The sequence below is a fragment of the Pyrus communis genome, chromosome 3 (assembly GCF_041283825.1).
Source record: "Pyrus communis isolate YQ-2024b chromosome 3, ASM4128382v1, whole genome shotgun sequence".
NCBI classification, from domain to species: Eukaryota; Viridiplantae; Streptophyta; class Magnoliopsida; order Rosales; family Rosaceae; genus Pyrus; species Pyrus communis.
Genome location: NC_142567.1, coordinates 24,542,523 through 24,556,558, shown reverse-complemented (window position 1 = coordinate 24,556,558; position 14,036 = coordinate 24,542,523). Strand labels below are relative to the sequence as shown.

Sequence of the window (14,036 nt, the reverse complement as noted above, 5' to 3'; positions counted from 1 at the left end):
GTTATAGTTGACAACTTCAATATCTCTTTTTGAGTTCCTACCCACGGTTTTTTTGTGAATTTGTATGACTTTTGTTCTTCTCTTATGTATTAATGAATATTCGATTGATTGGTATGAGGTTATTGACAAAAAAGATTTGTCTAAGTCACTTCCTTTCTTCTTTCTAAGTTTCTTCTCGAAATATGGGTCTAGCTTATTAATATTTTCCAGAAAACCCTACTTGAATACATTTGACTACGAATTTAGTAAAGGACAATGATTCTCTACCCTTTTTTTCATCCCCTTCTCTCACATTCTCTATTTTGTCTTTCTTTTTCTATAAAAAAATTAATATAAGATGTTGACGTGGCTTAACCGTGACCGTTCAAATAGGAGGGGAGGGAAGGGGAGGGAAAAAAAGAGGGGAAAGAATCCTACTAAAAAGCATTACAAAACATCTATTTGTTTGCTACAATTGATTGACTAACTGACCTTTGTTTTAATTGATTTTTTACAATGATGATCTTTACAAAGTAATTTATAGGGAGTTTTAACGAAAAGCCTACAGTACTGTTCATTTTAACGAAAAACCACATTTTTACACTAAAAAGTCAATCCTGATATTATTTACTTTACCCTTTATTTTGTCCTTATCATTAAAACTCAAAATGTTCAAGCCCTTTTTATTAGTTTTCCTTAATTTATAATATAAACAGTTCTGATTATAAGCACGAAATTTTATGAATAGGTCAATAAGTATTTTGAGAAGGAACTCCTCCAAACTAGCTAAGCTCTTCTCATATGAAAGTTTATGATATTATACATGGAATTTCGACAAAAAGAAAATGCATGGAAATGTGAATTTTGAATACATAATAAACTTCATGTCACTTTTGAAAATTTTCCAAGCATCTTTATCCTAGCAAACATTGATTTATTTATTTTTCCTTAATATTACAACGATTTTGAGTTTAAATCTCTGCACCTCCCTCCTTTTAATTAAACGTAAGGATTATTCAAATTAAGCAACTACTAGTTACTCCGAGCTTGGCTGATCTCCTGAGCATAAAAAAGCAATAAAGAACGGATGAGATTTAATTGAATAAAATTTTGTTAAATCTCAACCGTTCATTTGTGAAAAATAACGTGTGCAGGAGAATCATGTCAACTACTACACCTTAATTATGAGAATTTAATCCGTATTGTGGTCACATAATCACGTAGTGTCGTGCCATTAAAATGCACATTAATCAACTTAATAATATTGCCTTTAATTAATTTCGTTGGTAAATTACATTTTATCACCTCAACTTTGGGTCACATAACAAACTCATATATCATATTTTTGAACATTGTAATGTCATACAACTTACGAATTCGTTACAATGTCAGACCTCTGTTAAACAAACTGTCAAATTAACCCTTACATAATGACATGACAAATCCAGGCCCATATTTTTGTTGATGTGGATCCCAACTTTGCATTATGCGAATAAAAAATAAATAAAATCAATTTAAATATAAAACTAATCTAAAATAAATTAAAAAATAAATCTCCATTCCTTCAATTCCAGAATCCAATTGCGATCGAATTTGTTGGTTTGGGTTTCCGAAAGAGAACGAAGAAGCAGCAATTTGCGAAATGGCAGGGCCGCAGGGAGATGAACTTTATATCAAGCAAATGACATCATTTGAGATTTGGTACAGAAATATGGTTTGCATCCATCACGATGAAATCAACAAAATGAAGGACCAAATGTCGATGTCACACAACGAGAAAAGCGAATTTGGCACATAATCTATTGAAAGAGATGCTGAGTTTAAATTTCATGAACGATATTAAATACAAAATATAATGGAAAAATAATATTGCTATACAGCAACAAACTAACATTCAACCGCGCATTCGCAACCGTGTTAAGAGTTGAATACTAGTGTTAGTACAGTAAAAGACCTGTCTGTTATTGCCACTGGTTCACCATTTAGTTCTCCCACTGCTTTCTATGGGAGGTGCTTTTCACTTGGATGCCTTCCTGAAGAAGCACTTCAGATATTATCAAACACTGTAATTTACCGAACCCTAAGGACCGAGGTAGGTTGCATAATTTACTCTAGGTAACGATTTCCGAAGAACGAAGAGAAGCAAGGCACAATGGCCTAACAACAATCAACAAAATTCAAGAAATATTTTAAATTATAAATATATGAACATGGTTCCATTTGATCTGTATGACATGGAAGTCGCCACTTTATACCAACCTTTGGTTCATGTGCCTATTTACATATGACAGAAAAACATCATTCAAGTGCAGGGCGCTTTCTGGGGTTGGACCTTCCATTGCCAAAACAACTTGAATGTTTCATCTCTCAAAACAGAATTGATAGAAGAAATGCCTCTTTTCTTTCCTTGTTTTCGATGAAGTTATGCCCTTAAGTTCACCCTTTCAGTGAATACTTCTTTCCCGTGAATGCTTGGAACTTCGGCTCTTCTGCCTTCTGAGGTGTATGTTCTACCTTCTTAGATGGCTCTGGCTTGCTGTTCTTTGGGGCAACCTGGGATTACAAGTACAGATACAACAGATAAGCATGGTGTTATACTTATATTGTTTAAAATCACAAACAATGAGGGACGTACTTTTGGGGTTTCTTTCGTGGGTTGGTTACCATTTGAACCAAACACGAGCTTTCCAGATTTACGTGCAGCACAAGTCGATGACTTTGAATCCTTGGTTCCATTTTCACTCTCCTGTTGGTGCTGCTTCAGTATAGGAGCAGAAACTGGTGCAACTGATTCTGTCATCGGTTTTCCATCCAATCGTCTTGCTGAACCAGTGAAGGGATTGAATTTTGGTATCTTTTCAGGTTGTACTTCTTCAGCTGAAAGATACCCATTAAAAACGGAAAATCAACGTCAGTTGATAGAAAGGAATTCTACAGTCTGGTAGGCAGAAGACTAATATGCATTTAAGGCCAATAATTAGAACTTCAATCCATTTATCAAATTATTTATATATATAAAACATAAGCACCTTCTTGTGGTCTCTTCTTAGACAAAGTAGGTGGTGCAGGTTTTACAGGTTCCACATAATCAAGAGGAGGGGCGAAATCAACCTCACAGTCCGTCTCAATTATACTGATTGCAGGGGAGGGTTTTGTTTCAACTATGTTAATGTAATACTGCTTATTGTTATAAGGAACCATGATAGTACCACCAGTGGTTAAACACGAGTAGCTCCTCAATGTAGTTTCCAAACTGCGACAGCAAGAGCAGTTAGGATTAAAAATAATTTCACAGTTATATCAAACTGCAATCCAACTAGCCAAATGAAAATTCAAAGTGATTAACTAACATGGCTTTGGGGTTTGAGATATCAAGGAAGTCCGTAGTGTGAGGCTGCAACTTCACATATGTTCCCTTTACTAGGCTTTTGTTTTTTACTTGACAAATGTCTCCCTCTTGAAGGAGCATGTTCTGCATCATCTACAAAGGAACAAAAAAACATAAATGAGTTAGAAGCACGACCGTATCTGCAATGCTGCTGCTACAACTTGCGAGGGAAAGATGTGTACCCAGTATGGTAAATATATTAGACCCTCATCAGCAACAAATTCCAAAACCCCACAATGAGTAGCTCGTCCAACAGTAGGATTGTTAAGTTCAAACAACATAGGATAGTCGATCTGCAAAGATGCTGGAAAAGAAAAGTTCTCATTTAGTTGACATCGTCATATATTAAGACAGGGTTAGATAAATTGAAATTCAATTCGCAACAGCAGGACAAATAAGAGACAGAATGATCAATTACCGAGGCGGTCAAGAGCTGATGGAGGCATTAAAACTGGAGGGACAAATATAAAAAAAGTATAATTAGACACGCATTCAGTACTACCATGTTCTATCGAAAAGAAAGCATCACGCAGATAGTATAAACGAACTAGTCAAGCAGATAAACATACTTTTATCACCCTTCTCCAGATGTGGCTGCAAAGCCAAGATTAAAGGGGAATCAGTACAAACAGGAAGCTGAATGAATAAATTCAATTATGACTAATACATCACTCTGACTATTCACAAAACTCAAATACTGGAAGATGCATTCCCACTCCAGCATAGGTTCCATTGATAGATTTCAGAGTGTTGCCCTCATTTATGGAGCACACTTCATTAGTGAAATTTAATTTTTTGGGTTTCAGAATTCAAACCTTCTCAATAAACGAGACAGGGTAACAACGGTAACTTTGCTCAAACGCTGAAGTGCGAAAGTCTTCATAAGCCTGTTACATAAAAATAATCAGATCATTTAACAAAATTCTTCAGTCAAAGTAACTCCAAACATTTAGATCATGGATAAAATGTGAAACAGAAGCATCCAAGCTCATCAACTGAGACCCGAAACCGTTCAAATCTAAAACCTCCTATTTTTGGTCAAATCTTAAACCTCCTTCATCCTACAAACATGCATCAACATCACTATTCAAGGTTTCTATAATCAACAGAATTAGAAACTAAACCACCAACACAATCAAGTCAACAACTTTATTCTCATATTCCAATTTTAGAAAGCACAAACTAAAAGGAACAGAACAATGGGTCATTCAACTTACCATATTCACTGGGTCCAACAAGCTGCCACTGGCCAAAATATTACCGATATCCTGCCAAATAAGCAAAAACAGTGAGAAAAGAACCCAATTCTCAATTAAAAAAAAATTCAGAATACCCATCAAAACATACAGATTTCAGATATACAGTTATAAACAAAGATACCCATTTCTGTTCACAGAAAAAGGGAACAAAGATAAGAAGAAGAATAAGAAACCCACTATTTGATTTCAAGCAAAACGATTGAAAACCGAATACCCAGAAGAAATTAGAACCAAAAGTTGCTGAATTGTTAATGGTGTTAGAACAGAAAGTGTGGATTTTGATTGGCACCTTTGCGATTGTAATGGATGATGGATTGGAAGTGCTGGGTTTCTTTCTTGCTAGCTGGGTCAGAGCAGAGAGTGATTTATGTGAGATGGGTGCGTTCCGAGTTTTTATAGGTACAGATTTCAGATAGTCTTCTATTTGAACTCAACAATCAAACGACTCATTTATTTGAATTATATTTTTGTAAATTATATAATATGATTATTGATGATTGAATTATTATTTAAGTGTGAATTAACGTGTTTATTTTTCATCACATGATTTATAAATAAAGTTTAAAAGTTCATTAGTGTATTTTTTTTTTAAACTCATCCTGTCTTGGGTTCAAAAGCTTTATCTCATCTTTAATGTAGAATATCTTGTGTTAAAAAATCTTTTCCTTTAGTCTAATAGACGAGAAATTTCAGTAGATGATATCCAAAATTTCCAGAAACAAATTCAGGTGACTATATAGAACTAATGATTATGATCGTCATATTATTACTTCATCCGCTTCCATTTTATTTTATTTTCTCCACTTTAATCGATCTCTATCTTGTCCTACTCAACATGAACTACAATTCTATAGGAAATTTATCATATTAAATAGAAGTTCAAAAGTCAAGCGACCAACCGGATACAAAAAATTTAGAGATCAAAGGATTAACAACCTCAAAAACCTAGGGTGCTAATTTGGAATTGACGTGGACTTGGTGACCTAGTTGGCCCAAACCCTGGCCCAAAAGAAGCCCATCGCTAGAGAGCGTCAAATTTGTTTTTTCGTTCGGTGCTCGTCCCCGAAAGAACCCTTGCTTCCTCCCTCTTCGTCTTCTCTTCCCGCAGTTGCAGAACAAATAAAGGAAAGCTTCTTCATTCACGGCGGAGCCTCCGCAGAGAAATTACCGCTTAAAGTTAACGACTTCAATTCTCAATTGGATTCCAGAGTGAAAACCCAGAAGGCTAATATGGCGAAGCGAGAGCTTTCCAGCACTCTCAGGAACTTAAAGGTAAAAAGAAACGAAGAAATTTCAATTCTTTTTGGGGTTTTCGATTTATTTTCAGTGTTAATTTCAGATTAATTATTATTATTTTTTATAATTCCGCTTAGAATCTGATCCGGGTTTTGCTTAAATTCATCTTGGGGTTTTTAAATTTTGAGTTTTATAATTTTCTGGTGCACCTGTAATTAGTTTTTCAGATTAATTTAACGTATGGGTTAATTTTTCTTAATTACTGTAGTTTATGCAAAGAGCAACTCAGAGAGAAGTGAAGAAAGAAGAAGATGTCAAACCTGCTGTGGATTTTGCTTTCCCTTCCCACCAAATACGAAAGTGGTAGATTTTTTTTTCATCTTTGTTTCTTGTTCTAATGTTTATCTAAAGTATTTGAGCTGTTTCGCCTTTTGGATTAAATTACTGAAATGAATATATTTGAAGGTTTACTGTGGATCTTCGCTTCGTAATTGTTTGTTGCATGATGGTTTTCAATGGGAAAGATTTTTTTGTGACCTAGAGTAGGTGTAGTATCTGAGGAATTGGAGTAATTCTGGATTTATTGGTATCGAAAAATTGGATATGGGTTGTGAATGATGATTCCTAGAGAACCAGTTTGTAGAACCTAACTATAAGCTATAACTTCCAAGAGAGAGTTTTACTTAATTGGCATTCATAGGGTTTTAACCCTTTTTGGGATCCCTTAGTATGCAAAGGCATTAATGTCCCAACGTGGATGCCCTAAGGCCTAAGTTAAAATAAATCCGTGCATTGAACCAGAGATGACTGCGACTACCTGCTATAGTTATTCATTAGTTACATTGCTCCACCTCCTGTTGTTCAAATTTTACTTGCTTCATGTGGACGGCTGGGCAGTGTGGTCATAATGGAAGGTGACCCTCAACCTGAAGCAGTTAGAGGGCGGATGTCGTTTCAAAGTTTCAATCCATCGATTGATGTGAGTATAAGGTTCATGGATCTTAAGATTTCTAATGGCTATTGACATCTTGTGTGCTTCTTGATTGGCTTTATTTCACCTCACATAAAAGTGTTTCCATGATAGAAACTGAATCAAGTATCGGAAAACCCTGGTCAGCCTGCTGCCACGTCTTCTAGCATCCAAAGTGAAAAGGTGTCATTTAGGTGGGTGATTTGACATTTCAATACTTAATTTTTGCTCTTTTGTCTCTTTAAATGGAAATTTTTGGTCTGTTGGATGACTAAGAAATATATGCCGGCAAAAATTGATTCCGAAGTTTTACTTCTGCTCTCCTATATTTTTTTCTCCTATTTGCATTTCAACAGAGACAATGGATCCTCGATGGATGAAGCAGAGTGCTCAAATACTGATAAGTCGAACGGTGAGCCTAATGGAGACCATAAAAGAAAACAGTCCGAAGTAGGATCTGGGAAACAACACCCGAACAAGTCACCCAAACTTAATCAAGTTGGTCAGCAGTCGTCACCAAATACAAGTAAGGGCTCCTTCAGGAAACCAAGGGGTGAAAACCTGAACTGGAATGTTCTTAGACCATCAAAGGGTCAAAACAAAAGAGGCTAAGCAAAACTAGGTGATTCACTTATAGTTGCGTGTACTTCACTTTTTAACTGCTTTCAAGCCTTATCATTTAAATCTGTAATCTTCTTGTCAAATATTTAATGCTCGCTTTTCCGCACACAAATTTCTATTATACTCGGGAGTTTTAAGTATAGTAAAGAAGTTCATGCTCCAATCTATGGTTTATGACATTGCGTTTTTGTTTGTGGTTCAACGATTTGGTTACCGGAGTTATAAGAGAATTACCTTGGAATCTTGATAATTGTGGTGAAGATGCTATGGCTCCTAGGTTTATCAGCATGTTTAGCACACAGGAGAATACTTATGGTTGACGGCCTTAATATCGGCTTTCAGGGTTCTCCGATGCATTCATCGACCGGTCTTCAAAACATAACGATAAACTTTCATTAAACTGAACTATTAGTACACCCAAATCAGATTGTAAGAGGGTACATAACTACAAATCATGCTTACAAGTTCTACGCAGTACTAGCTAATCTAAGTCCCGTAAAATTACTCTCCCGAAGTCCGAAAACCGGCAGAATATGAGCCAGACTGCTAGCACACACTTTTCGGGCATTGCCTTGGTGCCTTTTGTAACTCTCAAACAGGTTTCCAGTACGAAATAGCATGGAATATCCTGCCTTTCCATCCCTGCAACATCCACATTCCATCTTCGTCGACGGAGAAATCCTTGTGGTAATCTCTCTTCACCATACTCCTGACTTCCTTCAAGATCTCCTGGTCTGACGGTACCTGCGTGAACCCAGCTCTCTTGTTTCTAGTCTGCCACTGCTTGTATGTCTCCGGCCTTTCGACCCTTCTTGGACCCTCACATGCTATCACATTGATAACATCTCTGCCAAATACTTCTTGCTCGTAGAGCAACCTCTGTGGATCTTCTCGTGGCAGAGTCTCCTCAAACATGTTGAACAGGGAAGAAAAATGGAAGAGTGCCTCTCGGAAGCGTATGTCAAAGAAGGGTGCATTGTAGGATCCATTGACTACCCCATGGATGAACAAATCTGGGCTAATTCTTCGGATCAGCTTCAAAACTGTATCCCTAGGAGAGTCTGTCACTGTATCATCCTGTAGGTTTTTTAGCCGGTACAAGCAGTTGACTACAGTTAACTCATCTCTGTCGATTTTGATATCCTCAGACCGAATTGTTTCCCAATTTGTTGCTATGATGTTGTACTTGAAGGGGACGTTAAACCTCTTGCAGTAATTCGCTAGGCGCCGCCCTGTCTGTTCGACCCTTTCTGAAGGCCGGAAACCCGGCTGGGGAAACTCTACTCCGGTTATGCGAAGCATGGGAGGTCCGCCGTTTCTCTTGGAGAGGTCTTGGATGAGGGAAGGCCATTGGTAGCCATAGAGGACACCGAAATCAATGATGTGAAGCCTTGTCGTTTTCTCTGCTTGTTTCAGAATCGTTTGGTTAGCATAGATATTCGACATCTTCTGGAAAGGGCATGCCGTGATGTAAGTCTGGTAAGCTTTCAAGATATCAGCAGCTGACATCTCACTCCTGGGAAGGGAAGCGTTCGAGGGAACATCAGCACCCAAGCGCAATTCGAGGCCATTTGCCACGTAATAAGCTAATCTCTGCGTGTCATCGCCGTAGGGAGAAGAGTTCAGCCTTATTTGCTTGAGTTGTTCATTTGCCTTCCTTTTGTCATAGCTTGCAACAGATTGTGCACATATAGTCAGCAGCGTCCATAGATCAACCATCCCCGCATTGTCATCCAGCTTTTTCTTGCGTGTTTTCTTGCCCTTCGATCCTTTTGACTTCCGGTTGAGCTGCAACTTCTCGCTTTCCTTGGGAGAGCATGAGTTGGACTCTTGTTTCTCACCCTGACAGAGCAGTACCTCATCAAACAGCTGCGGTAGCTCAAATTCGTCAGCATAAACCGCTGGATCCTTGTTTCTCCTCCAGTCATCTAGAGAATCCTCGTCCTCCCTCTGATGACTCCTCTTACTCCTTGATCCATTTGATGAGTCGCTGCCATCCTTGTCCGAATTGAAACTCACATCGTTTCCCTGCAGCTCCCTCAGCTCCACAACAGACGATGAATTGTGTTTTAGATGCGTGATTCCACCCTCACCGCTCAAAACCAAAGGGTTTGGAATTTGGGCACGAGAGGACTCGAAAACATCTTGAACAGAACCCCAATCCAAGCCAACCCTGTTTCCAGCAGCTATAGAGCCAGTACTGCTGTGATTACTGCCCTCGTTCGGGGCCTCAACATTTCGATGTATGAAATTAAGAAGTGGATCACTTGAAGAGGGATTTTGGTCCTGAACAAGCACATCATGCAATGACTTTTCGGCAGCTTGGAGTGCCAAACCTTCCTGCAGCATGCAGGGCTTGTTCACCAAGTATTCCTCCTCCTCCATAAGCATCTCACTTATGTACTTGAGAATTGCATTGGATGCTTCACTGCGTTCCGGAAAATTCACCTCCGTGCTCACGCCCGGCAACGAGGATAAATTATCAGAAGGGTCTGAATTGACAGGGAAGAAATTGTGATCAGTGAAATCATGGCTGGCTTCAAACTCATGAACAGGATTCGCATTCGAGTCGTCGACTTGCTCGATTACGGATTTGTTCATGGGACTGGGAAGTTCATCCTCAAAGGTATCCATAATCTAACGGGATTCAGAAGCAAATGAGAAATCTGAGCGGATGAAGAGAGTAGGAAGTGTATGAACACTTCTAGTTTTATATATACTTGTAGGCTTATCTGTAGCAATAGTTCAGTGAACTCTCATATTAGTTTCTTTTGTCTCTGAATTTAACAATGTATGGCACAATTGGCCATGTTCACTAACATCGTCTTTCTTTCCGTTAAATCCAGGGATATATTAGAAACTTCAACATAAACTTGGGTAAAACAATAGAAGAAACTAAAACACAAACGAAAATTTATAAATTAATATTTAAAACTTAAAAACAAAATGAAATTAAACTATACAAGTACAAAATGAAAATGGTTGGACTTTAGCACTCATAAATGTTAGGCAATGCGGCTTCAAGGTTGGAACAAGATCAAATTAAGCCTGCACTTCTATTACAATAGCAGCCAACTTAAAATATTTCAGGGCTTCAACCAATCATGTTGGATGAAGTTCTCAAAAATCCTAAAACTACTAAAAGAGGAATGATGATAAATCTTATGAACAAAGAATCTTGATCTGCTACCAAAAGTCTATCTGATCACACCTTCCTGGAAATGGGAAATTGATTAATATATGTGTTGGAGGGAAATTACCGGGCCTGCATGGAAGTTATTTTAAAGTAACTAAAAGCATTTTTGGATTACCAAAGTGTTCTTAGTAGCGTTTGGCGGAAAAAAAAAATTGTGTTGGATTTAAAAAATACATTTGATGTGTTTTCTGAAAGAAGCACCTATTGTGTCCTTCTTTCAAAAAGCACTTGCATTTTTCTTAAAGATGTACTCCAAATAGAAGCACTTTTTAACTTAATTACAAACATTTACTAGAAACTAGAACTTGGAAGGTCACTAAACATGTAATAACCTGCACCTAAATCACAAATTATTATAATTTATTGTTTGTGCTTCGGTCATTGTTAGTGCTGTTCATTTTTTTATTTTATGTGCTATGGTTCTATATTTGATTAAAAATTTATAACCGATTCTGGTGTATGTCCCTATCAAAATGTAAAAGCATTATATTTTCTTTACACTGTTGAATAATTCTTTATTAAATATGAATATAGTACCAGTTCATGATCAGATTATGTGAACCTGACTCAGAACTCAGCTTGACTTATTTGGTGCCAAATCTAACCCTATGCGGGATTAGCGGTTACTAATGAGAGATAATTCTACAATTATTGGATTAGTTTAGTAAACAAAATTGATTTGCTTGTTTTTATATTAAGAGTGGAATATTATTCCATTTCCTTTTTGCTTTTGCTTTCACTACTTTATTATATTAAGTTTTGATTGCCATCACCAGAGGCAAAAGGTTACACTTGATTGGAGAAACCTTTCATTGTTTAGTACTAAATGGACCGATAATGTTGTGTATTATGATGATTGATTAAAAAGAAGCTTCTTAGACTAATGATGCAAGTGCTGAATTGTCGTCATGGTTAGTTCTTCTTCACCTATTGCGTTCTAAGTTTGAATTTTCTTTTTCTTTCTCATATGATAAATTTAGCGTAGAATATCGTTTGTAGTTAAAAACAATTTTGAACTAGTTGTTTGGTTTGGACAACCAGATACATCGGGATGCAAATGTGTGAAGTGTAAAATTGGGGAACCAAAGATTATTGCACGAGAAGAATTGATTTTGTTTTGTTTTCTTCTGTTTTTTTCTTTTTTGTTTCTATTGGAAGAAACAGTGTTTTAAAATGAAGAAAGTTTGTTTGTCTATTTATTTCAAACGTGGTATAAACAATCGTTTTTTAACTAAAGTATTTCCAAACACGCTTTGACTATAGGGGTAAATACTTCAACGCCGCATTATGAGACTATGGACACACTACATAACACAGTTTGGAGTATCATTATTAAGGTATTGTTTTCTTGTTAAACTTACGTTCTCATACAAATGTTTATATTGTTGTACTGTGAGTTTTTTTTTTTTTTTTTTGGTGAAATCGTACTGTGAGTTTAAATTCGGTGTCATGTTGTGTGTTTATGTCAAATATGATATAAGCAATTATATTTGGTTAAATGTTCTTCCAAACATGCCCTAAAATCTGGTGAAGAGACGGACATTGTATGAGCTTTTTTTTTTTGCACTAGCCACGAGGCTATGAGACACATGACACAACTTGGAGAACCAATATATAAGGCAAAGCTCTCTTTTTACACCTGGATGCTTATGATATCGTATTATGAATGCAGATGACATATTCAAACAAGAATCAACCTAATTAATATATCAAATTCATAGTCTAGTAACATAAGTATTTTCTGATGCCAAACAGTCTAGCAAGACAATTTCCAGTACCATATAATCATGCATAAACTATGTGCTTTACTAAACAAAAGATGGTTTTTTCTAGGATGGTGTTATTCATACACTCGTTTTTACTTTTCACAATCCATCTATTTATTTTTATTTTTTGATTTTCTTTAATTTATTCGATTCGACGGTTGAAAATTAAAAGGTGTATGTAGAAGATAAAAAAAAGATGTGTAGATAGTACCAAACTTTGGTGCATTATCCATGATATGGTGCAGTGGGGCGGCTACCTTTAACTACAGCAACAAGGACGCCAATCAATTCAAACCCTTGATTCATAAGATGAGAGAGAAAAGTAATATTAATGGGGGTTCCAATTTGTCCTTGCATTTTAATAAACTGGCTCAGATTCATCCAAAATGTGGACCTCAACCGAAACACAGAAGATGTGGTGGGGTATTTTTTTTCAACCAGAACACTCTTCAACCTTTGACTTTTTTTTTTTTTTTTTTTTGAGGTGGGTTCAGATTCATCCAATTTGATGTGATGTGGACCAGAACAATCTCTTGAATTTTTCAGAGAAAAGCCTTGATTTTCCTTTTTTTTTCTTTTTTTTTTTTTTGCCTATTTGGTTTGACTCAATGCATGGAGATTTTTTTTTGTGGCATTTGACTCAATAAGGCAACAGTAGAAGGAACAGTAAGGCAACAGTAGAAGGAACAAAATAGCAGCAGCAACACCAGATAAGAATCTTGAAGCTCGACTGAGTCCACTCCTTGTTCCTCAAGCGTTGTTTAGTCCAAATTCTCTCTCTCTCTCTCACACACACTTGAATTGCATGCATTGTATATTAGGTTTACTGTCAATAATGCATAGCAGTCCAAAATGGCCTGGTACTTGTTCAGCGGTTAAATGAGTTCTTCGTGACAGTCCTCTTCGGCTAGCTTCTTGAAGGTTACAAGTCGAATGTGTGTTTGAAGTAAATTCATGATTTTCACTGCATAATTTTAAGTTTCGAGTTCATCATTTCACGCTTTGATTCGTTAATTCAAGTTCTTAAATCTGTTAAGCCATATTAAATTTTTTCAAGTTTAATCCCTGCTTCCAATGTAACTAACGAGTTAGAAGTTACATCGCGCGCATAATCTGCAATGAGGCTGCCGCAGCCAAGTGACCGCGCTTAGAGGGTTTTCCGGACTAAATTCTTCTAGTTGAGCTGCATTTTGATCAGAGAGCTGTTTGTCAAGAAGCTGAAATGAATAAAGGAAACTTAATAAATGAAATCATAAACCATGACTACATATAGTGCATGAGATTCTACAAGACGCTAGGCGTTAGTTTGATACTGGGCAAGACGCTCCCGCCTAGGCTGTTTTTTTAGTTTTAATTTAATTTAGTTATCCAAAATTGAATGACATTCAAATTATAAAGTATTAAAATATATTGAAAACATGGAGAACGAGTGTTCATCTAATTAATCAACAAGTTTCTAACAATTTATTGAAAAAATAAAATGCAAAATGATAATTAATTATTTTTTGTCTATTTGAGAGTTGCGACCTAGATGGGCGCCTTGGTGGGTCTAGATGGAATCCTAGGCGCTATTCCTTAATTTTTAAACGTATAGGGATTAATTGAAACGGTGGCTAGTCGC

The 14,036-nt window shown here is 36.6% G+C and overlaps 2 protein-coding genes and 1 pseudogene across 4 annotated transcripts; 1 reads left to right on the top strand and 2 right to left on the bottom strand.

Moving 5' to 3' along the window:
* Positions 1–2,152: 2,152 nt before the first annotated feature.
* Positions 2,153–5,042, bottom strand: LOC137715310 (ubiquitin fusion degradation protein 1 B). 2 transcript variants are annotated; one of them, XM_068454592.2, is made up of 10 exons: positions 4,916–5,042; positions 4,585–4,635; positions 4,183–4,254; positions 3,937–3,961; positions 3,786–3,818; positions 3,550–3,671; positions 3,330–3,460; positions 3,009–3,232; positions 2,615–2,856; positions 2,153–2,532 (listed from the first exon to the last, which is right to left on the bottom strand). In XM_068454592.2, the coding sequence occupies exons 2-10, from the start codon at positions 4,585–4,587 to the stop codon at positions 2,416–2,418; spliced, it is 969 nt and encodes a 322-aa protein (XP_068310693.2). In that variant the 5' UTR covers positions 4,588–4,635; positions 4,916–5,042; the 3' UTR covers positions 2,153–2,415. The 2 variants fall into 2 exon arrangements, with proteins under 2 accessions (XP_068310693.2, XP_068310694.2); XM_068454593.2 differs by having other exon boundaries at positions 4,804–4,945.
* Positions 5,043–5,666: 624 nt separating this feature from the next.
* On the top strand, positions 5,667–7,616 carry LOC137714933 (uncharacterized). The gene is made up of 5 exons (XM_068454096.2): positions 5,667–5,898; positions 6,131–6,225; positions 6,760–6,841; positions 6,947–7,026; positions 7,189–7,616. The coding sequence occupies exons 1-5, from the start codon at positions 5,857–5,859 to the stop codon at positions 7,442–7,444; spliced, it is 555 nt and encodes a 184-aa protein (XP_068310197.1). The 5' UTR covers positions 5,667–5,856; the 3' UTR covers positions 7,445–7,616.
* A 207-nt stretch (positions 7,617–7,823) lies between these two features.
* LOC148698189 (scarecrow-like protein 30 pseudogene) lies at positions 7,824–10,270 on the bottom strand (annotated as a pseudogene). The gene has a single exon (XR_015960937.1). The product of XR_015960937.1 is annotated as a scarecrow-like protein 30 pseudogene (transcript).
* Between the last annotated feature and the right edge of the window lie 3,766 nt (positions 10,271–14,036).